The sequence below is a fragment of the Bipolaris sorokiniana genome (genome assembly GCF_000338995.1).
Source record: "Bipolaris sorokiniana ND90Pr unplaced genomic scaffold COCSAscaffold_9, whole genome shotgun sequence".
Taxonomy (NCBI): domain Eukaryota; kingdom Fungi; phylum Ascomycota; class Dothideomycetes; order Pleosporales; family Pleosporaceae; genus Bipolaris; species Bipolaris sorokiniana.
In genome coordinates this window covers 1,213,719-1,237,056 of record NW_006911903.1, presented here as the reverse complement: position 1 = coordinate 1,237,056, position 23,338 = coordinate 1,213,719, and the positions used below count along the sequence as shown (strand labels likewise).

The following is a 23,338-nucleotide window of genomic DNA, read 5'->3' as shown; positions in this document are numbered from 1 at the left end:
GGATTGGGATGGTGTTGTGGAGAAGAGCTAGCTTGTAAGGGCCACAAAAGGCTAGTGCAGACGCTAATGTATGAAACGTGACCAACAAGAATGACGTTGGTAACAGGGTCCAAGCTTCGCCCCAGCCTCACATGGAGTCGCAGCCGCTATCTCTAGACGCCAACCTGAACCAACGAGCAGAGCTCCACATTCCTCCTCCACATCTATCTCCAAACCCTTTCTCCAGCTACAGGACTGTTATTTCGAAGTCACTTTACACGCGCCTTTCGTCTAATCGCTGTCAGCCACCGCCGCCATGCAGCTCACCACGCTCTTCGTTGCCGCGCTGAGCGCCGTCTCCGTCTCCGCCTCGCCTTCGTGGATGGGAGGCGACCAAGTCGTCGTAAAGGAAGAGTACAAGGTGCCTGGCGAAAACCCGCTGTACTTTTGCGGCGACCCAGCCAACGACATCCTTACCATCGAGAAGGTCGACCTTAGCCCCAACCCTCCCCAGCCGTACGTGCCTCCATCTCGACATCTCCCAGGCTCACCCGTCGCGACGCTTCGGTAGCCTGGAGCCTTGTAAATCGGGACTAACGCGCGCATAGTGGGCAAACGCTCAGCATCAAAGCCACGGGCAACTTCAAGGAAGAGGTTGGCGAGGGTTTCAAGATGCACCTCCAGGTCAAGTATGGCATTATCACGCTCATCAACCAGAACGCCGATGGATGCGACACCATTAAGAAGGGAGACCTTGATTGCCCGCTCAAGAAGGGCGAAATGAGCCTGACCAAGGATGTTGATCTGCCCAGGGAGATTCCTCCGGTGCGCCTCCTGAATCCTTCTCGGACACTACAAGACGATGCTAACAGTACCATAGGGTCAATACACCGTTCTTGCCGATGTATTCACGGAGAATGAGGAAAAGATCACCTGCCTCACCGCCAAGATTGCATTCCACCGGTAAATGTCACCAAATCTACTTGGACACCATCACACACGACGAGCAACAACGGTGTCTGATATTCAACGATGCAGAGGAGGGACGGGGGAGAAGATTGCCAACAATGGTGGCAACATCAAGTTTGGTGAGCCACGAGTGCAAATGTCTGGGCCCTTAGCAGACATGGTGCGGGAGCGGTTACGACGAAGGAACGAGCTGTGAGAATGATATGAGCTATTCATTTGGTAAACGCGCAATTTCAGTACTGTATTGGGTTTGGCGCATAGTTTGGATTTGTTGTCGAGTTCGTGGGCCACGCTTAATGTAGATATGATTGATATGCATCCATGTATGGCATTTTGAGCTGTTTCAACTTGATGGATATCATTCCTCAACTATTTCTACGTGATATGCATGCGCAAATCAGCATCTGGCCAAAATGTCTCGTGCTAGTACCGCTGCTTGCATGATACATTGTGTACATTCGACTGGCTAGTGCTCCCTCAAGCGCATCTACTCTCCGAACAATCTCCTGACGCGCTTCAGTACGCTGTCCTTCTCAGGGTCATAGGGGTGGTCCTTGGACGGAATCTCAAGCAGCGAGGGGAAGGCGGCGGTGTAACTCTCAACACGGTGTCGTATCCTCTCGGCAATCTAGCGCTCGTCAGCCTGTTGCTGCACCCAACTTTGCAATCGCATAATGCAGCCACATGCTCGCAAATGGCCAGCGACTCAACGTACATGCTGGTTAATAAGCAGAATGGCAATGTCCTTGCGCTCGTTGGTGAAGCGATCGAAGGCGGCTTCGATGGCCGACGTCTCGGTCTTGCCGTCCACAACCAAAAAGTTCTTCTGGCTATCTGGCGGCTGGGTAACGTGCTGTACTATTTATTAGTCTTTTACTTCATCGCGACATCCGGAGAGAGTTATAGCATACGCCTACGCCCGCGAGCAACATGCCCGTGCAAGTGTCCTGCAAACAGTCAGTCGGCTTCCCCGAGACACCCCGTCAAAGGGCGCGTGATGTACGCACCTCATCGCCGATAACGGCGAGGAACTGTCTGTCCTTGTATTGCGCTGCCGGTGCTGCCATGGCGGGATGTGTTTGAAGGGCAGCTGTGGTGAGGTCGGAGCTTGGCTGGGGAAGCTGCACGCCGTCGTCATGGGGCCCTAGTCCGTGTTTGGCCAAATGTTTTGGGCCCTTATTCCGACTTCTTTCTCCCTCCTCCTTTCACCTCAAACCACGAAGCCATGTCGTGACACTCGACGCTGCCTCACATTCCTTTTACTTCTTCAACTTCTTTTACTGGCCGGCGACACCTCAGCGCCGCTGCTATAATAATACTTCTTCCGCCACCATGCCCCGTCTCGTGCGCCGCGCGCCGCTCGCCGAACGCATCAAAGCATACACCGACCCTTCCGACTGGCTCATCTGGATCTCGGAAGAACTCAACAGTTCTGACTGGGAAGACTTTGCGTCTTTGTATTCCCTCTATATCGGCTTCGGCGCGAATCTACTCTTTGTCCTCGCGCAGGCAAACAGCGGCGCATCCGCCGCCTCGGATGATGACGGTGTTTTCAACGAGGTCGAAGGTCCCGGATGGCTAAAATCAACACTGAGTTTGTTAGTCATGGTCTTGGGTGGAATAAGCTTCGTAAACGCATGGCTCGTTTGGGGAAAGAGGCGGTACTACCGCCTGTTTGAACAAAAAGTGGACGTAGCGCCGCGGACACCCAGCGCGAAGCGCGTTCGTGTCGACTCATCTCCAGCTGCTGCGAGTCCAATGCAGTTCGTGAGAAACCTGGTACAAAACAATGCTGCGGACAGGGCGCATCCTATAGAGGGCCGGGACGTTTGGGAGGTCGCGGTTTGGGACCCCAACCCGCTGTGCCTCAAACTGTTTTGCCTCTTCAGCCCTCTTCATGTGGTGCTCTATTACCTCAACCTTCCTGTTGGCCCCTTGGATCCGAGCCCGAGTGTGAGGGTCACAACAACTATTCTGATCGGAGCAGTGCTATCGCTGCAGCTGTGGTGGCTGCAAAGCTCCTTTTCCCAACAGATCAAGGATAATGCTCTGATCAGTCGCCAAGTGCTTCACGAGTACGACAGCAAGTTTGTGCACCCATCATTGCAGAAGCCGTGTAGGGACGTGGGCGTTCAGACCATTTCAAAGAATCGGAATCAGGATTCAAGCGTCGGTGTCAAGGGCAGCAGTGACGACCTAGCTAGCGAAATTGTTACCTACACACCCAAGACTGTCATCAATCGCACTTTCCGCACAAACCCGAACGCCAGCTACGCCTCACAGTACGATCCCGATAATGCTCGCTCCACCTCTAACACGCCTTCACTCCGCCGACGAGACAGCAACCCACAATATGCAACCACATCTACAGGAACTGATGCGGATATCTTTTCTCCAATCCGTTCCTCGCAACCACCAAACCCTTTCCGCCAGGCCCCCACCATATCCCGAAATAGCATTGACACCAAAGTCAACGATGGGGGATATCTCGGGATCAACACACATGCTGCATCTCCGCTAAGGAAATCCACTAGTGCGGCTTTCGGGAGGGATGGTGAGCGGAGCGCGAACCGAGGAAGGGATAGTCTTGGCGGTGCATTTGAGCGGAGAGCTAGCCCGAGTAAGAAGGACGTTAGTCCATTGAAGCGGATCAGTTTAGGTAATGCAGAGAGGGAACGTAGTGAGCGATCACTAGGTCAGACGGATAGACTTGGTAGGAGTACTGGATTTGGTGGGTTGAACTTAGGAAAGAGAGAGGGTGGGCGCTATTGAAGTTTTGAAATGGAAATGCATATTTACGGAATTTTTTTTTTTGATTAAGTGGCAAGATGGCATGACAATAAGTCTGCGTTTGTACCATTTTCAGGCGTTTTGTTTTTGTTTAGATGGAACCTGTATATCCGTGGTGCCGCAATAACCTCATTAAGTGTCGCCACGTCGGCACTTCTAGTTCACTCATCACTCATCCTTCGCTATTCGGGATGGTCGCATCTTCCCTTTAAACAACATCATGAACATTCCACACGAACATGCACACCACCAACTACATAAAAACCTTTCTCTCATCCTTCCATTATCTACGACCCTCTCTTAACAAAATCCTCATTAAAACATTCATCGTATATGCATGAAACGAATAATCCCCGAACCCCCACCTCTCAGCCGATCCGATTCCGATCACATGTCGCAAAAGCGGGCGATCAGAGCAGGAGCAAAATGCAAAGGTAAGATGATTAGCAAAAAACGGCCCGTTCAACGCTTAGCGAAAAGCACAGACTCTTGGTATGTATGGTGTGGGGTGGGGGGGAGTGGGGAAGACCCTGGTTTGCATTTATCGAGTTTAAATGAAGGCCGCGATAAGGAAGAGATGGCTTGGTGTGTGTGTGTGTGGCGAGATCGAGATGAATGGAGGATTATGACAAGTTGGAAGAAGCTTGAGAAGGAAGAGAACTAGGAGGCTGGGTCCAATAGTTTTTTTTTCTTTGCATTGGATTGTTTGTTGTTTGTAAGGGAGAAGGGGCAAAACTCAGTGTAATGCCTAAGCTAGTCTTAGTACGGTGTACTAAGTTAGTTTAGTAGCGAAATCGGAGTACTACCAAAAAAAGGCGCTTAGTAGTGGGGTAAAAAAAAGTATGAGGGGCATCCAAAAACATCACTTGTCAAATATGCAGAGAGCAAAAGAAGGATGTTTCCAACACACAATGCGATTTCCTAGCTACATAAAGGAAAAAAATAAGATACAGACAAAAAATAATCGTGGGAGGCTAGACCTATTTACAAGATGCCGTCACCGAAATTAAGGAGGGAGAAGAGGTAAAGTAAGAAAAGCAAAATCCATCATCTCCGTTTCCCTCCCCCCTTCAGGGCCTCCCCCATACCATACTCATAAAAAGCCGTTGCTCTTTTCATATCCAAAGTCGACCATTTCCAAATCATATCCAACTCGCTTTCATGTATTCCCCTGCCCAATGCCGCAAGATGTATGCGCTTAAGCGTTCTGGTCGATGAAGCTGCGGAGGGTGCCGACGCGGGAGTAGACACCGGGGAGGTTGGGGCGAGCGCAGCCGCTTCCCCAGGAGACGACACCGACGAGGGTCTTGTTGGCATCGACGAGAGGGCCGCCAGAGTCACCCTGGCAAGAGTCGCGGCCACCAGCAGCGAGACCGGCGCAAACCATGTTGTTGGTGACGGTGAGTCTGACGGCGTTGTAGTTGGCCACGCAGGTGCTGCGGGCAACAATGGGGACGCTGACCTTGAGGAGAGCGACCGAGCCGCTGCCATTCTGACTGGTAGCTCCCCATCCAGCAACGGAGACGGTGGATCCACTGGCGGGGTCAGAGCCAGAAGCGGCGAGGGAAGCAAAGCCAATGTTGCCACCGGCGGTGACGGAGCTGGAGAGCTTCCAGATGGCAATGTCGTTGTCGGAGGTGCCAGCGGCGTAGCTGGGGTGGATGACGATCCTGGAGACGCGGATGACTTGGCCACCAGAGTTGGAGCTCTGTTTAGAACTTGTGTTAGTCTCTCTCCTTTCTCAAGTGCATAGAGTACTGTATCAGATGAGTGAACTTACCAAAGAGCCAACACGAACGGCGACGTTGTTGATGGAGCCGCCAATGGCGCTGCTGACGGAGCAGTGGGCAGCAGTGACAACGGTGTTGCCGTTGATGAGGGTACCACCGCAGTTGTGGCGACCATTGAGCTGGATAGAGACGATGAAGGGGTACTCGCCGGCAGCAGCGGTGGTTCCACCAACAATGGACTCCTCAGGAGCTTCCTCCCACTGGGGAGTAGGAGCGGCAAGGACGAGCGCAGGAAGCGCAGCAGCGATCATAGACTGGAAACGCATGGTGAATGATGGGCTTTGCAAAGGCAGCGACTGTTGGAGAGAAGCGATGGAATGATTTGAAGAGACAAGCGACTGGATGAGCTGGCTGATGATGATTACAGAGGGCAGATTGCTGGATACTTATAGTGAACGTCGTCGTCAGTCATTGACACTCCAATGGTTGTGTAGATGCTAGAAGGCCGACCTTGTCCTGGCGTGCTTTAGGGTAAACCAAGACTGATCTGCTAGGAGTATGATTTGTCCTTCCAGTTTGGGACCTATTATGGCTTGGCAAAGTCTTAACCTGTAGTCCGTCGTGTGCCTTAGATCAAGTAGTGGGGACCAATTACCCCGAGCCTAGCAGCTGTCTTATCTACGCGCGGTTTAAGCTTTTCCCAATGGATTCTATGCGTCGAGGCCAAAAGAGGCAGCTGATCCAGCGGTTGCTCCCGAATGCTAGGGTCACTGGCGTGTTGTGCGTCACAGTTGCAGCCTGCACGCCGTGCGTCTCCGGGCGTCGTTGTTGCTTTTCTGCCACGGCTGGGAGAGCACAGCTACGTACAGTAGTCTACATGGTGTCAGGGCAAGTCTGGCACCAGCAATTGCAACAGCGTGTCAGCTGGTTGTAGTTCAGCTGCCTGTAATTCAGCTGCCGGATAGCGGTAGCGCTCCAATGCTACGCTGTGCCCGAGAGAGCAGGAGATGGGGATTTCGCATTGCCTGCCAAGGGAGTACACAGTTCGTATTCCCATGTTAACATCCCGACACAGTAAGGCACCGTCTAGGCGATCTCCAACGGGGGCTGGTGGGCGCATTTAGTCGCTGATGCAACGTTATCTTGCTGTGCAACAGGCTGAATCGTGCTGGGGACGTCTAGTTTGCGCCTGCTGCAACCCGAGGATTTGCCACATCAGGCGCGGATACCGAAGAAAAAGCATTACCAGGGGGTTCTGTGACATTTGCCCATGGACGAACCACGATGCAAGCTGTATATTGGCCGATATGATGGGCAGGGGACACCAGTGGCCTACGGGCTTTGTATGCCCCAAGTCAAAAGCAAGGCAGAAAGGACCTGCCACAAGGGATTCGCTTGCAGGGCCCGCTAGCGAGCAGCCTGGGGCTTGGCAGTTGCCGGATACAGATGGCCGTTGTTCGGAGGCGCACAAGATTGCAGGGCTGATTGGGAGAGATGGCGAGGTTGAGGTGGCCGGATGGGAGCCAGGAGAGGCAGGAGGACGGTGGGAAGAGAGTAGAGGGCGGAGCCTCGCGGCTTGGCAGTGAGCGCGTGAGCCGGGGATACAGCCCCAACGCAGCACTGATCATCGCAACGGCGCCTACTACCCCCATGCCCCATTGCTCGAATACCCCAAGTAGTATGATGATCGAGTATCTACTCCCACGCCCGCGTATATACGTACATTCGTAGAACAATCCCTCCGGCAAAACATATTGCCCTGACAGCGCCGGGGCCCGGCAGCCGGCAGGCGGTACGACGTTTTACTTACGCCGCTCGATAACGTCACTGCACATCAGCTGGCTGCCTGTTGCTTTTTGGCATTGGAATCATGTCTCATTACTTGCATTGGCTTGTCTGGGGAACATAACCGTCGATGCAGGTGTCAGCACTGTCTTCAGCCGCATCCAGTATTTGTCCGTACCTGCGCTGTTCCATCGTCTCGATCTCCTATAGAGTAGCAGCAGCAGCAGCAGCAGCATACGAGGTTGTTGCATGAAGTCGCCCCCCGCCAACCCGCCAACCCACCATCCACTACTAGCAAACACCACCCCACTTCAGCTCCTCATCGCAACACCCACGAATGCCCCCCGAAGCAAAGCAACGCCGCACGTTAATTTGGGTTGTCGGACTACTCTGCCTGATTCTGATCTCACTGCATCTTTACGCTGCAAAAGCAATGGACTCGCTCCCCGCCCCCTTCGCCATCGAAATCGACGGCAGTCCCATCTCCAAGCCCGCCTCGGACACCCAAGACCAGACCCATGCATCCACTGGCGCGGAGCCTGCCGTCTTCGAGCTCAAGAACAAGCGTCTTCAGTGCGACGGCCATGTCCTTGCCCGAGCTTTGGCCGAAGACCGCAGCTTCGCCCCAAAGAAAGTATGGTGGTTCAAAGCCGATACGGACACGCTGATACACGATGTCGTTGCCAACAAAGACGGTGACTCGTACCAGCTCCAGTTTGCAGGTACGCGTCTTTTGGCTGTGGCGGTGCAAAACATCGCCTTTTGCTCCCAGTCCCGGCTAATAATAAGCAGGCGCTGGCTTAATGGCCGAAAGTGGAAATGTTTATGCGGACCTCATGGGTGGTGAGTCGTGTGCATTTCGATACATGTGAAACCAGGTACTGACTCCTTCAAAAGACAACGGCGCCAAAGTGGTCCTCAAGATGCAGTCTTGACATTTCTTCCTTTCTGCCCGCTACCAGCGCTTCCCCATTTTTTTGCAATGTCACATGGTGCTTTGTAGAATGCCTGTGCTTGAACACGTACATACGCATGTAGTACCTTCTTTGAATGCCATAGTACGGTACAAGTGACGTACTTCTCGTTGCGCGTACCACCAAAGAATTCCTCGAGAAAAACAAAATAGCAGAATTAATACCGGTTGTTTTTGTGTGTTTCAGTTTGCTGTTCGTATACACGCGCACGTGAACCCTTTCTTCATGTTGTAGATGGATCGATCGGAAAATCGATACTCCGCCGATGAGATCGGTCTCATAAAACAAGAACTACTAAAAAAAGCGCTCGGCCAAATTTGACAGAATATTGGTTTTCCGCGAATAATGCACAAGATGTAATGCCAAGCTCAATCCTGTAACATTGTGCTGTCAATACCGTAAATTTTCATGTTTTTTTTTTCCTTTCTCCTCGTAATTATGACCCCTGTCCCTGGTGGAGACATGACCAACTGCACCTTCCTTTTGTGTGTGAAATTGTACAACCAAATAAGGTATGAAATACAGTGAAACCTTAGTGTAATGTGTTTAGTATAACGCATGTCACCATGGCCGTACCTACATATGATCATTTTTGTGAGCCCTAGACAATCAGCAGATAGGAACCATCTCGAATCCAAGCCTAGACTCAGGAGTAATCGGCACCAAATCTTATGGCTCGATTCAATCCCTCTAGTCCCAAACTTGTTGTATATTCTGTGGCATGGTTATCATTATGCCCCCAAGTCGCCTTCATCCAACCAGGCACATGGCTCTCTTTGAGAACAATTCGTACAATTTCCATACCCGGCATGCGGTCCATGATTTGTAGTCGCACTTGCGTAATTATGTGCTGCTTGATATATTGAATCCAAGTTGCGTTGGGGTTGTAGATGAGCGTTGATATAGAGCTCCGGACTTCTGCAGTGACTTTGGGATGTCCCGAAACAAGATCAAACGTGTACATAGGAAAGCGCAGGTGAAACTTGACCACTGGAAGTATGTCTATATCGGCCAGTGAGTCTATGTTCAGCCAAATCCTCAAAGTACCCCCGGGATGGTGATAGCGTGCAACGCGTTGTCTGATTTCCTCGCTTGCTTGGTTCGCCCGGAGCGGAGGAGGAAAAAACGCTTTGAAGTATCCACATAGGGCAAACAAAGGGAAGTGATGTGTCGATAGCCAGAGTGGGCGGAACTCCATTCTGATAAGTGTACAGGTTTGTGTCAGGCCGATGAATGGGAGAGGTTTGTGAGGAGGTCGCCGGACTTCATGGTCGGGTCGTAGGCCCCTGCGCCGAGACGACATGGACTTTGGATATGTGTTTGGGAATGTCCGCGTACTTATTTCTGCAAGAACCTCGTATATGCGATTCCGAATTTCTGAGTGCTGTCAGCATTTTCGAGACTGAATAAATCACATGCTACTCACCCCCTGGCAAATCCAAGAATCTAAAGATCTGGCCTGAATCCATAGCCTGCGCTTGCTCTAATATTCCAGCCTCTACTGTGGTTTGCCCTGTACAATCTGTGATTGGAGTGTTGATTTTTGGGCACTTGTCTGGATACTTTTCTATGACCTCTTGTGCAGGGCGTTTCTTACTTGCTGTTGCAGTTGATTTCTTGAACCCTTTGCGGGGCCTTGAACTCACAAATTAGCAATTACAATATAACACAGCTCATGAGATGCTCTGATTAGACTCACATTTCGATGACGAAGACCAACGGTTGTTGTAGAGAAGTGCGCGAAGGTGGAGCAAAGGAGTGAGGTTGGACGTTGGCGCATGGGTGCGTCGGTTGAGTTCTAGCGTTGGACACTGACGACAAGAAGCGGTGGAGGTGAGGTCCCCTACAAGGCTGTTGCCTAATTGGGTCGTACCTATTGGTCAAGCATCATGTTTGAGTTGTGCAGCTCTCATTGGTTGGACACCACAAAGTCTTGACAGTTTGAAAGCACCAAAACCACCGCACTGTTCGAACATACGAGAACGCGATGGGAGTCGATCTTCCTACTAACGATGTAGTCGTTCAGAGCTAAAAAAACAGCTTACCATACATCATTTTGGACATGATGAGTTGTTCATACGAGCAAAGGCGCTAACTCGGGAAGATAATGTCTAACGAGGCCACCAAACGCAAAACTATTGAATGAACGGCAGTCAAACATCACTCCAGCAATCAAGTCTTGGCCAGAGAGTTTCTTCAGATAATATTCGTAAGCATTGGACGCTGTTGCTATTCGCTTCAAGTCACTGTAACATTCCCTGGCATCTTAACCAGCCAGTTCTCCCAAAACCTGAATCCGTCAATTCCCTGCTCTCGACAGAGTGCACCCGCTTCCTCAGCCATTTCTAGCTCTTCTGTCGCGACACCAACACTCCAACCAAATCTTTCAGCTGCCTCTTGCGCTGTTGCGCCCCTGCCAAATGTCTGCCAATCCCATGTGACTTCCATGCTAGGAGGCTCTTGGTGAAGAGTCTTGAACCATGCCAGGAGACTGGCAATGGTTTTCTCGTCAGTGCGATCACGTCCTTGTACGACTAGAAGACCGCTCTTGAATTGCCTTAGACGTACTGGCAATTTTAACGTATCCCACATGCGCGCTGCCTTCTCAAAATCTGACGGACTAACAAGTTCGACACCGCCCCTTGCACGATTGAAGACAGCCCAAAGATCTACAAGCGTCATGATGCCACCTTCTTTTCGCAGGATACCATGCGTGTCATCCGTGAGCCACTCAGCCAGATTTCTCGAAAGCTCCGACACATACAGCGACTCAGAACCTGACCCAGAACCAAGCATGTCCTTTGTCGTAACGAGACCTAGTGCAGACGCTGACTGTGATGCTAATGCGTTTGCCTCAGAGCTGCTATTAGTGCCCAAGTTGGCCTGTGATGCAAATTGTTCTGCAAGAGCGATAATCTCTTTTGCTGATGTCATTAGCGCCTCAAGGTCCTCAAAGGCGCTGCCTATCATGGCCTCGTTGTTCTGTCTCTGCTCTAGTCCGCGTCGCTCTAAACCCGCAATACCAACAACTCGGGGTCGTTCAGATTCTATAGACGAAGCGTCAGATTGTATAGTGTAGCCATTGTCAGCTATAACAGAGGCCAGCCGTGGCTTAGGAATTGGCGGGGCACTTTGAAGGAGCCATTTGCGCTGCACCAGTGCATTCTTTAGGCGTTCGTAAAATATAGGCCCCCCACCAGCACGGAAAGATAGCTTGATGCATTCGATGGTGTCGGACTGCAATGGCGACGAGAGTGTTGGGCCTGGAGATTGGGACCTGGTGGGCTCCTGAAGCATATCCAAGCGCTTGTCTACGGCCGTTGTCAGGGATGCACCGCAAATCTCGCAATTGAGGAGAGAAGGATGGTTCTGGTAGGTGCAACGAGGGCATGCCGATGGCGATGTTGTAGAAGCCGAAGGAGGAGGAGGAGGGGTTCCATTCTTCACATCTTTCGGAGGCGGGCCAGGGGCTGGTCGATTCGACATGGCCGCTATGGCTGCTTTGACAACATGTACAGTCGGCGGCTTTATTCCGCAAGCGAGACATGGCGGTATGGGTGTGCGAGATGCGAGAGCGGGGTCGAAGTTGGAAGGCACGGGGTTGGAAAAGGAGCATATCGGGCACACCCATGTTGCGCTCGCAGGAGGTGGAGGCGCGGGGCTGCTGTGCCGCGGCGGAGTAGAAGAGGACGAGGCGGTTGGCGTGGGAGCCAAAGGAGCACCTCGCGACAGCTGCTTCAAGGGCTTCGGGTAGAGAGTTACCTTGGGCGACGACTTGAGAAAACCAGCCTGTGTTGTTGTTAGTCATGGTGGTGTCCGTGGATCAAGCCATATCCAGCGTACATAGAACTCTGGTTTCTCGACATCTTTCAGGAAGATGGCGACGGAGTTCTTGCGCGGCTCATCGTGGTCGACATAGCAGACGCGGTGTGAGGTCAGATACGACTGCCCGTTTTGATACTCGGGTATCTTGAACTTCCTGTTCACATGTTCAGCAGCAGCAGATGAGCACCATGTGTGGATGCGCGTACCCCTCGTAGAGCCCTACAGCATCTTGGACAAAAAGCAGCGTCTCCTCCGGCAGGAGCGACGGGCGCAGTGCGGTGGTGAGGTCGAGCTGGTGCAGGAACATTCAGACCATTTGTAAGTGAGCGTATGCAAGATACGGCCATGGCACTCCCATCGGGCGTCGTTTGACCTAATGCCCATTCTCCCAGTCCGGCACGTCGTCATATCACCGACGCTAAACCTATAACAGTTAACACCATCTCAGCAGCCGCCAAGTAACAGCACCGTGCAAATCATTGTCGTCGGGTCGTCGCCTCGCCTCACCTTCATCCACCCACGCCCACCCTATTTCCACACTCACATACCACATCTCCACCGTCGTGCACCACATTGATCCATCTTGTCCAACTCCACTGTGCACATACTCACTCTGTAGCCTTCTTTTCGTCGCCCCTGTTTCCCTTACTCCCCTGTTCCATGTCCCTGCCCTCTGCCACTGTTGCGTGGGCGCGACCGATGCAGTCACCCGCCTACAACACCGTCACCCCTCGAACTACACTCCAGCCTGCCGCTCTACCCGCGTCTGTTAGTGCTCATACTCCTCTGGCGACTTGTGCCTCCGCTCACACACGCCTCCAGTCTGCCATGGCTCCTGAGCAGCCCAAGAAGAAAGTCGAGTGGCCGCCTGCCGTACGCGAGTACGTCCGACGTGCTTTCGACCCCGCCAACGCGATCCCGGGTATCTCGCAAGCAGAGATGCAGGCGAGGCTCAAGGAGACCATCGGCTACTTCGCTGAGCGCAACTCACATGACAATGTACATTGGCCTACCTTTCCCCTGCCTCAGGAGCTTCTCCTCGAAGAACGGAGGGCAGCGGCGCTCAGCACATCTGCCAATGGCTTCGCAAACGGCATGCAACCTACATACGTAAATGGCACTATCGACCACACTAACCAGAACACACCCCTTTCCAAAAAGCGCAATGCTCACGACGCTGAAGAAGTACCAGCCGAACAAGCGCAAGCCAGCGTCCCACCATGGCGCAAAACTAACCTAGCATCTCGAATGACCTATGCCGACGGACACAGCGAAAAGCGCCAAAAGAAGAACGCATTTACGGACGCCGCAAGTAAGTTAGACCAGGCTGAGCTTGATAAGCGACGACAACGCTTTCAGCTCGGCAACAATGGTTCGAAAGCGACGTCACCCTGGGGCTCGTCACGCAAAGATGAAGATGAAATGCCCACCGGACCTGTAGTCGGAACCAACGAGAACCTTGAGAAGAGCTATTTCCGTCTGACTGCACCACCGAAAGCTGAAACCGTACGCCCCCTGCATGTGCTCAAGAAGACATTGGCCATGCTTGTGGAGAAATGGAAAGCAGAAAAGAATTACAACTACATTTGTAACCAGTTCAAATCACTGCGCCAAGATCTGACTGTTCAACATATCAAGAATGCCTTTACAGTCAAGGTATACGAGATCCACGCGCGGATCTCATTAGAAAAGGGGGACTTGGGTGAGTATAACCAGTGCCAGACGCAGCTCAAGGCACTGTATGCGCAGAACCTGGGGGGCAACCCAGCTGAGTTCAAGGCGTACCGCATTCTCTATTTTGTGTATACGTGCAATAAGACCGACATGAACGACATGTTGGCAGAATTAACCCTCGCAGACAAAGCACATCCATGGATCAAGCATGCACTTGATGTCCGATCATCACTTGCCCTTGGCAACTACCACAAGTTCTTCCGACTTTACCTCGAAGCCCAGAACATGGGCGCTTACCTCATGGACATGTTTGTCGAGCGTGAGCGCCTCAATGCTCTAGCTAACATTTCTCGCGGGTAAGTCTAATGATTGTGCTTCAGGTTTTGCATAATGGTTTACTGACAGGGTGTGTAGATACGTAAATGTTTCTCTTCGTTTCCTGACTGATGAGCTTGGTTTCGACAATGATGCATCTTGCCGTGAATTTCTCGAAACGCACGGTGCGCAGAACACTATTGAAGACAAGGGCGATCGCCAGTACCGGGTCAGGATCCGCGAGGTTGCAGCGCAAATCGAGAGTCTCCGTGCCGCCGCATTCAGCAAAGTAGACATCAAAGGACAAATATGAGTCGACTCGAACGCAAGCGGTGCTTGCCATTGTTGGCTGCACACCCTTTAGATTACGAATTTGCCCCGATTGCTCTATATTCATTAGTACTACTACTACTACTACTACTACTACTACTACTACTACTACTACTACTACTACTACTACTACTACTACTACTACTACTACTACCACTACTAATTTGTATACTTATGGTTGTTTGCTCATGCCTGGCGCCACATGTGTCGTGGGGATTGCAGTGGCGGTAGCAAAGGCGCCGCCTCAAGGGGCGAGTTTGGGTGTTATTTGGGTGGGTGGTGGCTATCTATGTGTAGTCGGGAGGCGGAAGAGCCGTTCCATGCGCTAGATGCAAGGAAGTTTCTAGATGCTTTCTTTCTGTTACGGCCAAAGTTTCAGACCGGCTCCTGACTAGCCATGTTTTCTTAGTTGGGAAACGGGATACGTCATTAGCGCCAATGGAAAACGTGGAATCGGGAATAAGATTGCGGGAAGAGAGGAGAAGAGGGGACGAGGGGTCGAGGGGTCGAGGGTGTTGCTGACTGCAGGACTGCTCGAAGCGTTTGTCTCAGCGGCACGCGGGTGGGTGCGGCAGGTTGCAGTGGGTGGAGGCCGACGGGATGATCGAGGGCAGCTTCGGACTGTACCGGTGATCGACAGCCACTGCATGGGGATTGCAGGCACAGGCAGCGTGTGTGGAATTGGCAGGGTTGTGAGCATTTGAGTTTGCTGTGGCTAGGAGAGCTTTTCTGTGGGACGACAAGTTGCAGGCGCTGGGGCTTGGCCAATGAGGGGGCTCGAGGGATGTTTTGGCCTTTGATTCGGCCAGGCACAGGTGTCGAATGGTTGGCGCTAGCTGCAGACTCTTGTTGCAAAAGGGCAGACCGAGGGAGTGTTTGGTAGACAGCAGGCAGCAATGCATTGGTTGACGAGGGGCGTGTTTGGTATGCGAGCACGAGGGTGTGGTGATGCTATAGGGCTTTGTGGAGACAGGGACGTTGATCAAAAGCACCGAATGTGGGTGTGGGTTCGCATGGGCACAATGACATGTTCATGCAACGCTGCAAGAAGCAAGGGAGGCTTACCATGGCCAGCGCGCCGGGGCTATGATTGGGCGTTTTGTGGACCTGCAGCCCGGCAGTCGGACGTTTGGTAGACAGCATGGCGTAGGCCCTGGAATCCTTTGGGGCCGTAGCCAGCCATAGCCAGCCATGCTACACAGCCATGCCAAGTCACATGGCGTGCTGGCTTACTGCTGCCCTGGCTCCGTGTCGTCAGTGGCCACCAGCAGTGCAAATATACTACACACCTACTACGTATGTGTACGTACGTGCGTACAGACAGGGCCCCGTCCACCCATCCAATCCAATCCAATCCAATTTACACATGGACGAGCAGGAAAAAAGAGGGCAGCCCTCGAGACCCAGAGAGCCGCCTGCCAAGTCTCCTCAGGTGGTGCAGGGCTGGGATCCCTTCGCCGTGAAAGCACCCACTCATTCCCTAAACTTTTGGCATCTTCTTGTCTGTACCTGACGACAATCACCGTGCACCTGCCCCAGAGGTTTTCCCTTTATCCTTTGTCTTTTGCTCGTCTCGTCGTCACACACTTGGACTGCACGACTCGGACTGTCCTTCACCCGCCGCCCACTCGCCCCCGCACACGCCGCATCCCCGGTCGACAGTCATACACTCGCAGCCAGTCGGAGCCCCAAAGTTCCTGACACCTCCTCCTGACTGCTCCTCACGGCACAACGCTTCCGCGTCGTCTGCGCATCCTCTCCTCCTCGTCCACACCCCAAGATGAAGGTGAGTTGCTCTGTCTTTTTTGCTTTTGCCGCCACCACATGTCCCCGCGCCTGCACCACCTGCACCGGCGCCTGCACCGGCGCTGGGGGCATTGGCCGAGTCAAGGCGCGCATACATGCTAACGGCATTCCCTAGTTCCGCAGGAGTGTAAAGAGCGAAAAGGACACCCGCCCGCACCACATTTCGATTCCACCAAAGGATGCCATAGCCATTGTGCCGCCCAAGAAGGTACGTACCACCAAGCACATTGCACTCACGCCGCCAGACGTGACTGCGCATTGCCTCGACACTCCACTCGCTGTTGCCTGTGCGGGTGCCATGACCGAGGCCAACGCGGCCCTCTTGGGCTGCAGTGGTTGCGCGCAGGACCATCAACAGCCAGCCCTGTGCCCAAGACGTTCAAGCCGCTCGACGTTCGCCATTGCTCCAGGCGCTTTGTCCTGGTACCCGCTTCCCGATAGGGCAGATGAGCGCGAAGCTAACGGCGATCTCATCTCAGGTCATAAAAGCCCTCTACGACTACACGCCCACAGATACCAGCCCAAACTCTGTCTACCTTGCCTTTTCCCAGGGTGACTTTCTGCACGTTGTCGGGCGTGAGGACGACAGCGACTGGTACGAAGCCTGCAATCCGCTGCACGGCACACGCGGCCTCGTTCCCGTCTCATACTTTGAGGGCGTAGGCAAGACAGTGCGCGACAGTGCTGGCGCCCCCCCAGTGCCTCGCGCCACAACACAACAACCACACGATTCCGGCTACCAAGAGCGCATCACAAGCCCGCAACCCTCTACCCAGGACATTATGACGCAACAGATGCGCATGTCGCGCTCGGGAAAGACAGGCGCCATGGTCTATGGCGTCGTTATCTACGACTTCCACGCAGAGCGGCCCGACGAGCTCGAGGCGAAGGAGGGCGAGGCCATCATCGTCATCGCCCAGTCCAACCCTGAGTGGTTTGTCGCAAAGCCCATTACCCGACTCGGCGGCCCCGGCCTGATACCCGTCTCTTTTATCGAGATCCGCGACATGACTACTGGACAGGTAGTCACCGACACGCAAGCTGCCGTGACTGCTGCTGGCGTGCCCAAGGTCGAGGAGTGGAAGAAAATGGCTGCAGACTACAAGAACGGCAGCATTCCTCTCGGCAAGCTGGAAACAAACTCGGGCCAGTCGCTGCAACAGGGCATGGAGCGTTTGAGCGTGCGCAGCCAAAATGGTGGCCACCAAAAGACCGGTTCGGTAGGTGGTGTGTACTCACCTCCCGTACACGATACTGACCCTGTGCAGATCTCCCACTCGCGCAACGGCTCCATGGCGCAGACTCGAAATCCGCACCGCACGTCCGACAACCTACTCGCACCTATCAAGGCATGTGTGCCACGTTACTGCTTTGCTGACGATATTTTCTGGTTCATCATTGAGTGCCAGATGGAGGACGGCCGTCACTGGGAGCTACAACGTTTATACCAGGATTTCTATGACCTTCAGATACAACTTATTGCCTCCTACCCCGTCGAGGCTGGTACAAGTGGCTCGGGAGAACGAACACTGCCATTTATGCCAGGCCCGGTAACTTACGTCACCGATAACATTTCCAACGGGCGCCGTGCCAACCTCGACGAGTACATCAAGAACCTGCTCAAGCTGGGCTCGCACATTACCCAAGGACACCTTGTCAAGGGTTTCTTTGCCCCACGACAAGGCGACTACGAAATCGACCCCGATGTTATCGCTGCTGAAGAATACCGTTTGTCTCAGCAGTCACATCACTCATCAACACCCTCACATGGAGGAGCCAGCAGACAATCATCTGCCGACCAACTTCAAGCCACAACCCCGATGACTCCTTTCTCGACTGGCTCAACCTATGCCTCACACCAACGCGGTCTATCAACAGCTTCGCAAGCATACTCGACAAACCTTAACCCACCGCCTATGAACCACTCACACTCATCTGTCTCGACCGCCACCGGCACTGGTACGTCAGCGCTCAAGATCAAAGTATGGTTCGAGGAAGACAACTGTGTCGTCATTCGCATGCCCATATCACTCAAGTTTGTGGACCTCTACAATAAGCTTGTTGAGAGGAGGAAGCTGGAGCGGCCTGGTGAGGAAGAGGAGGAGCTGATTGTCGAGTACAAGGACGAGCAAGAAAATTACTTTTACCCGATTGAGAATGACGAGGACCTGCAGATTGCAGTGGAGCGTAATCCCAAGCTAACACTTAGTGTTACAACGAGGCGGTAATGGCAGAATAAATGGTAAGACTTAGCGTTTCTTCTTCTTCTAATTCCCCTAGTTTTTATTTCCTTTCGTGTATGGTAGCCCGTGCCATTGTGCAGTGGCTACCTTGGTCCGGCTACCTTGATCCTTGTCTTTTCCTTTGTTTTTTTCCTTTGTTCTTGTTGCTTTCGGAGTTGCATAAGGGTCCATAGCTCGGGTGCGAACAGGTGTTTGCGGAGTCTGTGGGGCATTAAGTGCATGACGGCAAGCGGGTTCCTTTCTTTTCGGCCAGTCTTTTTGGTTTGGTCTGCAACTATTTCATCGACACAGAGAGGAGGTATTGAGGCTAGATTATATGAGGGTGGGCTTTGGATTGACCAACATGTGGTGGATGAGCAATGATGGGGAGGCGAGGAATGATAAAAATGGATTGTCTATCCATTAGGTGTATTGGAAAAATTTCACTCTGCTCTAGTACTATATGTGTGATGATGATGATATATTATCTGAGAAGTGGGGAGTGGTGCACGTGGTCGAGTGCAGTAATCCAAAGATGGGCGTGGGATGCCATACACATACCTCAGCCGATACTAGCCATGAGTTCCGAGCTTGCGGTTTGACAGAGAATCCAATTGCTGCCGGTTGCAACATGGCTGGCCAATGATTGTGCAGAGAGGCCGACTCGGGAGGCTCTGCTCCGACGTCGGTGTCTGAAGTCCGGGGCGGATTCAGTGTTGGGCACCGCTAGACCCAGACATGTTCGTCAGTGGCTGCTCTTTCAAATCCCGCAACCTATTCACACCTCTTTGCATACTGCAGCTCTCACAGCCCGTGAGATTCTGCCTGCTCCTCCTGCGCCATACGGCCGCCTATTACAAGGCCTCACGAGCGAAGACCCACAACCGGATCGTCTACCAGGACCTTCACATGCAGCACAGAAAGAGAGAGTTTGCCAATAACCGGGGGAAGCTGCAATGGGGGAGGAACAAGCCAGCGGTGTGAAGACACCTGTCGCCACGGAGACTATATCCCAAGCCACCGTACCAAAAGTCGCAAGCCCTTCGATTGCGATTCCCAGACCAAAACTCCCAGTGCCGAGTATGCGCACGCCGACGACGAAGACGCCCACAGACACACCACGGGAATGGAACACGGCGAAACTGGGCATGCGCGTGGGTGCAGACACCCTCTCAGCTGGTGCAGCAGGCATCTTGGTCGCTCCAATCATCACCATGATAGACAAGGGCATCATCGAGAACGCCAGCGGCAGAAACACACTAGGCGACAGTCTCAAGCAAAGCCTTACGCAACTCGTCTCAAAACCGCACCGCTTCCTTTCCAGCAAACCTTTCGCCCTAATCTTCAGCCTCTACTTTGGCACCTACCTCACCGCCAACACCATCGACACCGCATCCGCAACGCTTAAACCCAGTCAGCCCTTGCAGCAGCAAACAAGCGGCACCAGCAAATTCGTCGCTACCAGCTCCGCGAATCTCGCACTCTGTCTGTATAAAGATAACCAATTCACCCGCCTCTTTGCAGCCCCAGGCTCCTCACCCCGCCCCGTCCCCCTCCCCACCTTCGCCTTATTCACCGTCCGCGACTGCCTCACCATCTTTGCTAGTTTCAATCTCCCGCCGCTCCTCGCGCCCGCGCTGGAGCAGCGCATGAGCGACCAGGTAAATAGGTACGTTAGTGCGCTTAGCATAGCGCAGTTTGTTACCCCCGCTGCAGTGCAACTTGTTAGCACGCCGTTGCATTTGCTGGGCCTCGATTTATATAATCGGCCTGGTGTGCATGTCGGAGGTCGCGATGGGAGGGCTGCAAGGGTGCTGAGAGATTGGGGGAAGAGTGCTGCGGCGAGGATTTGTAGGATTGTGCCGGCGTTTGGGGTGGGTGGGGTGGTGAATACCAAGGTTAGGAGGGGGTTGATGGGTAGGTTAGAGGAATGATGTGATGGCGTGTTGTGAATGTTTATGTGGAGTGTTTTTTTTTAGTTTTTTTGTCTGGTGTTTGTGGTGGGATGGGCATATAGATGGGAAATCTCTTCTCTACGGCTGAACGTTGGAAGGTTTGGATGTATCGCATTGCATGGAGTTCAGTAGGCGTTCTGAGTGGTAGTTATGGATCTAGATTTAACAAGCTATGTAGTATTAACGTAGCCACTTTACAATTGAAGTTTAGACTCATTCAAGTTGTACCGAGTCTCGAGATGGAGTTGTAGTTGGTGATTGATATCTGCGGGTTTGGGTGACTGGGTGACCTGCTTACTACACCCTTCATCTCTTTGAGTAAAAGTAGGATTTGTGAGTACAACGTACAACACTGTAGTTCATCACCTTACATGTACTTGCCCGACCTTATGCAATCTCCGAAGATCCCGTAGTGGCCATCAGGAGTCGATGATATGCCAGTGCTGCCACAATCGTTAGCACCTGAGTCACTATACTCCTAGCGGTGCTGATGAGTGGGTAGTAAAAAAGTATTTCTCCTGTTCTTGCAACAATGTCAAGGGGAGGGAAGAATTATATGATCAGTTTCGTTGACGAGTCCTTGGGTTAAGAAAAGTTAGATCAGACTTTGATGGATTGTATCTGCTTGTGAGATCAAGGGTCGTTTGTATGAATATGGTGGACATGTAGGAGTCGGGGAGAGATAATGCGAGTTTGTGGTAAAGAGCGGTACTGAAGAGGAGGAAGAGGAAGGGATGTGGGCGTGAACGTTGTAGAGCGGGTAGTATGTTTGGTAGGAGGAGGAGGAGAGTAGGAAAGGGGGGTATGCGGATAAACTCGTATGTTGTATTACAATAGTTATCAGTAGACATCAATCAACTTTGCTTTTTAGAGCGCATCTACTGATATTTGTGAAACTACTGTTGCCGAATCAACAGAAGGCGGTGTCATGACTGAATTGATTTGGTCCTATATTATGCATTCGCATACCTCCACAACTACATTCAAGCCTTGATGTTGAACACATTTCGATTACAACTCTACTAACACACTACACCAAAGCAGTAATTAAGTACATGCAGTCCCCCTTACATACACACACATCTTCCACCATCCATGTGAGCATCCTCTAATGTACATCCCCAATCCTCCAATATCAACGCCACCTAAATACAAGGATATTCACATCCATCCATCCATCCATCCACCCACCCACCCACATGCATGCAAGGCTCCTCCCCACCCAAAAAAAACAAGCATAAAAAACGGACACAGCAACCACGCCACAGATACCGATCTGGCGGGTAAAAGAAGGAAAAGGGATAAAAACGGGTGTTGACATCATCGTCGATCTGCCGTGGGCTGCTTTGCTGTTCCAGACCGCAGGGACCTGCTTTTGGGTCGTCATGCCGGCATACGTTTAATCTCGCTTGTGCCGCACCTTTTTTGATGCACACTCGCGGGCGCACGGGTGGTGGAACTCGCGTGGCTTATACTAGCGAGGTGGAGGAGTGGAGTTGGAGGTTAGAACTAGTTGCTTTCCTTGCATTATTATCCGGTGTGTCTGTTAGTTTTTTGGTTGCATTGGCATTGGGCGGGTGGAATTGAGGGACACACGCGAATGGAAGGGTAGAGAGAGAGAGAGAGAGAGAGAGAGAGAGAGAGAGAGAGAGAGAGAGGCAGAGAGGGAGCGGTGAAAGTGGACAGATGGAAGTAGAAAAAGGGCAACAGTTGATGTTTGTTCTTTCCATTTTACGGTTCATCAAAAAAAAAAGGGCAAGATATTACATTAGCTAGCGTAGTAGTTACATTACGACAAACTATGCCTTTTCATTCCCGATAATCGCGCTACCGCCTCCCCTCGCCTCGGCCAGCAATTGCGTGCCGACGACCTCACCTGTAGTCTTGCTCTTGAACACACCGGATACAGAGAACAAGCCCATAAACGGCTCATAGACGTATTCCTCCTCCCATACCTCCTGGCCCTTGTAGGTAACGGACTCGTTGAAGCCGTTGAACTTCATGCTGGTGAGGTAGTTGCCGACGACAGTGCTACCGGAAATAGCACCAGAGTTGTCCATGGTCTGCTCGACGATGTCGCCGTTTTGAGCGAGAACACGGCGCTTGTGCGTGTTGCCCTCAAAGTTGTTGACAGAGTAGAGGATATTGTTGCGGAGATCCCACTGGTGAAAGTCGAGGTCGCGCTTGGCTTTTGCTTGGGCAGTCGTCTGGTTGGTGCCGCTGTTTCCACCACCGCTGATGCCGTCGGCGATTCCGCCTACGGCATCGCCTACGTCGCCGATGATTTCACCAAGACCGTTGCCGAGCTCCGCAATGACGGGGTTGAGATCGATGCTGTCGAGGACGTCGCTGACCATTGATACGAGGTTGCCTAGGCGGGCTTCGAGGTAGACTTTTGCAGTCACGTTTTGAATGAGGAGCGAGACCTTGTCGATGGAGAGGTCGACTCCTGCGTTAAATTGAAGTAGCTGCAGTACTTGGGCGTCGAGATTAATCTTCGCGGTGAGGTTGTCGACGCCGACGAAGATTTCGCCTACGTGCACCGAGGCATTGAGAAGAACATCCGGAATAGGGTTCAGAGCAGAGATGTTGGACGAAGATGTGTTTTCCGTCTCGTAAAGCACCGCAGTTGGGTCGCCGTCATCTCGCACGTCGAGCTTGTATCCCGTGTAGCCATCCGCAGCGGATTGAGCGACTGCAAGCCATGGCAGAGAAAGAAGCGTTAAGGAAGGAATAAGAGACAACCTCATCTTGACTTTGGTGTGTATATAAAAGAGAGACTTGAATTGGCCGCAAAGTCGAACGTCTACTACCCAAGAGAGAGAGAGGGTGGGAAATGGAAAGAAAAAGCGAACGACTTTTGCTCAGATTCAACAAGAGAGAAACGGGGGGCGAGACCAACGGGTTAACAACATCCTTTCCACAATACTCGTGATGAGTTACATGCAGTTAACCCATCCCGGACCCAGCATTCATAGCATGAT

The 23,338-nt window shown here is 52.4% G+C and overlaps 12 protein-coding genes across 12 annotated transcripts; 6 read left to right on the top strand and 6 right to left on the bottom strand.

Annotated features, from left to right (window-relative positions):
- Nucleotides 1-295: 295 nt before the first annotated feature.
- On the top strand, nucleotides 296-946 carry COCSADRAFT_172578 (uncharacterized protein; the record flags this gene model as incomplete). Its single annotated transcript, XM_007703204.1, has 3 exons — nucleotides 296-495; nucleotides 588-804; nucleotides 860-946. 3 exons carry the CDS (start codon nucleotides 296-298, stop codon nucleotides 944-946), a joined length of 504 nt encoding a protein of 167 aa, XP_007701394.1.
- Nucleotides 947-1,435: 489 nt separating this feature from the next.
- Nucleotides 1,436-2,015, bottom strand: COCSADRAFT_92869 (uncharacterized protein; the record flags this gene model as incomplete). Its single annotated transcript, XM_007703203.1, has 4 exons — nucleotides 1,436-1,576; nucleotides 1,664-1,801; nucleotides 1,860-1,895; nucleotides 1,956-2,015. The coding sequence occupies 4 exons, from the start codon at nucleotides 2,013-2,015 to the stop codon at nucleotides 1,436-1,438; spliced, it is 375 nt and encodes a 124-aa protein (XP_007701393.1).
- A 141-nt stretch (nucleotides 2,016-2,156) lies between these two features.
- COCSADRAFT_38043 (uncharacterized protein) lies at nucleotides 2,157-4,172 on the top strand. The gene has a single exon (XM_007702868.1). The coding sequence runs from the start codon at nucleotides 2,281-2,283 to the stop codon at nucleotides 3,718-3,720; it is 1,440 nt and encodes a 479-aa protein (XP_007701058.1). The 5' UTR covers nucleotides 2,157-2,280; the 3' UTR covers nucleotides 3,721-4,172.
- A 479-nt stretch (nucleotides 4,173-4,651) lies between these two features.
- On the bottom strand, nucleotides 4,652-6,153 carry COCSADRAFT_120286 (uncharacterized protein). Its single transcript, XM_007703202.1, has 2 exons — nucleotides 5,519-6,153; nucleotides 4,652-5,446 (listed from the first exon to the last, which is right to left on the bottom strand). The coding sequence occupies exons 1-2, from the start codon at nucleotides 5,792-5,794 to the stop codon at nucleotides 4,937-4,939; spliced, it is 786 nt and encodes a 261-aa protein (XP_007701392.1). The 5' UTR covers nucleotides 5,795-6,153; the 3' UTR covers nucleotides 4,652-4,936.
- Nucleotides 6,154-7,686: 1,533 nt separating this feature from the next.
- On the top strand, nucleotides 7,687-8,188 carry COCSADRAFT_161681 (uncharacterized protein; the record flags this gene model as incomplete). The annotated part of the gene is made up of 3 exons (XM_007703201.1): nucleotides 7,687-7,975; nucleotides 8,046-8,096; nucleotides 8,151-8,188. The coding sequence occupies 3 exons, from the start codon at nucleotides 7,687-7,689 to the stop codon at nucleotides 8,186-8,188; spliced, it is 378 nt and encodes a 125-aa protein (XP_007701391.1).
- A 685-nt stretch (nucleotides 8,189-8,873) lies between these two features.
- On the bottom strand, nucleotides 8,874-9,696 carry COCSADRAFT_172551 (uncharacterized protein; the record flags this gene model as incomplete). Its single annotated transcript, XM_007703200.1, has 2 exons — nucleotides 8,874-9,604; nucleotides 9,654-9,696. The coding sequence occupies 2 exons, from the start codon at nucleotides 9,694-9,696 to the stop codon at nucleotides 8,874-8,876; spliced, it is 774 nt and encodes a 257-aa protein (XP_007701390.1).
- A 713-nt stretch (nucleotides 9,697-10,409) lies between these two features.
- COCSADRAFT_120278 (uncharacterized protein) lies at nucleotides 10,410-12,408 on the bottom strand. The gene is made up of 3 exons (XM_007703199.1): nucleotides 12,259-12,408; nucleotides 12,071-12,206; nucleotides 10,410-12,016 (listed from the first exon to the last, which is right to left on the bottom strand). The coding sequence occupies exons 1-3, from the start codon at nucleotides 12,357-12,359 to the stop codon at nucleotides 10,466-10,468; spliced, it is 1,788 nt and encodes a 595-aa protein (XP_007701389.1). The 5' UTR covers nucleotides 12,360-12,408; the 3' UTR covers nucleotides 10,410-10,465.
- A 134-nt stretch (nucleotides 12,409-12,542) lies between these two features.
- Nucleotides 12,543-14,499, top strand: COCSADRAFT_38038 (uncharacterized protein). The gene is made up of 3 exons (XM_007702867.1): nucleotides 12,543-12,820; nucleotides 12,875-14,082; nucleotides 14,141-14,499. The coding sequence occupies exons 1-3, from the start codon at nucleotides 12,713-12,715 to the stop codon at nucleotides 14,352-14,354; spliced, it is 1,530 nt and encodes a 509-aa protein (XP_007701057.1). The 5' UTR covers nucleotides 12,543-12,712; the 3' UTR covers nucleotides 14,355-14,499.
- Nucleotides 14,476-15,380, bottom strand: COCSADRAFT_38036 (uncharacterized protein). Its single transcript, XM_007702866.1, has one exon. It carries the CDS (start codon nucleotides 15,069-15,071, stop codon nucleotides 14,763-14,765), a length of 309 nt encoding a protein of 102 aa, XP_007701056.1. The 5' UTR covers nucleotides 15,072-15,380; the 3' UTR covers nucleotides 14,476-14,762.
- A 404-nt stretch (nucleotides 15,381-15,784) lies between these two features.
- Nucleotides 15,785-18,853, top strand: COCSADRAFT_38035 (uncharacterized protein). Its single transcript, XM_007702865.1, has 4 exons — nucleotides 15,785-16,157; nucleotides 16,293-16,385; nucleotides 16,657-17,397; nucleotides 17,446-18,853. Exons 1-4 carry the CDS (start codon nucleotides 16,152-16,154, stop codon nucleotides 18,403-18,405), a joined length of 1,800 nt encoding a protein of 599 aa, XP_007701055.1. The 5' UTR covers nucleotides 15,785-16,151; the 3' UTR covers nucleotides 18,406-18,853.
- A 286-nt stretch (nucleotides 18,854-19,139) lies between these two features.
- Nucleotides 19,140-20,587, top strand: COCSADRAFT_38034 (uncharacterized protein). Its single transcript, XM_007702864.1, has one exon. It carries the CDS (start codon nucleotides 19,356-19,358, stop codon nucleotides 20,331-20,333), a length of 978 nt encoding a protein of 325 aa, XP_007701054.1. The 5' UTR covers nucleotides 19,140-19,355; the 3' UTR covers nucleotides 20,334-20,587.
- Nucleotides 20,588-22,108: 1,521 nt separating this feature from the next.
- Nucleotides 22,109-23,267, bottom strand: COCSADRAFT_38033 (uncharacterized protein). The gene has a single exon (XM_007702863.1). The coding sequence runs from the start codon at nucleotides 23,102-23,104 to the stop codon at nucleotides 22,154-22,156; it is 951 nt and encodes a 316-aa protein (XP_007701053.1). The 5' UTR covers nucleotides 23,105-23,267; the 3' UTR covers nucleotides 22,109-22,153.
- Between the last annotated feature and the right edge of the window lie 71 nt (nucleotides 23,268-23,338).

Coding starts and splice junctions, on each gene's coding strand:
- COCSADRAFT_38043 (XM_007702868.1), top strand. CDS start 2,281: ATGCCCCGTCTCGTGCGCCGCGCGCCGCTCGCCGAACGCATCAAAGCA.
- COCSADRAFT_120286 (XM_007703202.1), bottom strand. CDS start 5,794: ATGCGTTTCCAGTCTATGATCGCTGCTGCGCTTCCTGCGCTCGTCCTT. Junction 5,447..5,518: donor CCGTTCGTGTTGGCTCTTTG/GTAAGTTCACTC, acceptor AGTTCTAAACAG/AGCTCCAACTCTGGTGGCCA.
- COCSADRAFT_120278 (XM_007703199.1), bottom strand. CDS start 12,359: ATGTTCCTGCACCAGCTCGACCTCACCACCGCACTGCGCCCGTCGCTC. Junction 12,207..12,258: donor GCTGTAGGGCTCTACGAGGG/GTACGCGCATCC, acceptor ACATGTGAACAG/GAAGTTCAAGATACCCGAGT. Junction 12,017..12,070: donor TCGAGAAACCAGAGTTCTAT/GTACGCTGGATA, acceptor ACAACAACACAG/GCTGGTTTTCTCAAGTCGTC.
- COCSADRAFT_38038 (XM_007702867.1), top strand. CDS start 12,713: ATGTCCCTGCCCTCTGCCACTGTTGCGTGGGCGCGACCGATGCAGTCA. Junction 12,821..12,874: donor CTGCCGCTCTACCCGCGTCT/GTTAGTGCTCAT, acceptor ACACGCCTCCAG/TCTGCCATGGCTCCTGAGCA. Junction 14,083..14,140: donor CTAGCTAACATTTCTCGCGG/GTAAGTCTAATG, acceptor CAGGGTGTGTAG/ATACGTAAATGTTTCTCTTC.
- COCSADRAFT_38036 (XM_007702866.1), bottom strand. CDS start 15,071: ATGCTCACAACCCTGCCAATTCCACACACGCTGCCTGTGCCTGCAATC.
- COCSADRAFT_38035 (XM_007702865.1), top strand. Junction 16,386..16,656: donor CCATTGTGCCGCCCAAGAAG/GTACGTACCACC, acceptor ATCTCATCTCAG/GTCATAAAAGCCCTCTACGA. Junction 17,398..17,445: donor GCCACCAAAAGACCGGTTCG/GTAGGTGGTGTG, acceptor GACCCTGTGCAG/ATCTCCCACTCGCGCAACGG.
- COCSADRAFT_38034 (XM_007702864.1), top strand. CDS start 19,356: ATGGGGGAGGAACAAGCCAGCGGTGTGAAGACACCTGTCGCCACGGAG.
- COCSADRAFT_38033 (XM_007702863.1), bottom strand. CDS start 23,104: ATGAGGTTGTCTCTTATTCCTTCCTTAACGCTTCTTTCTCTGCCATGG.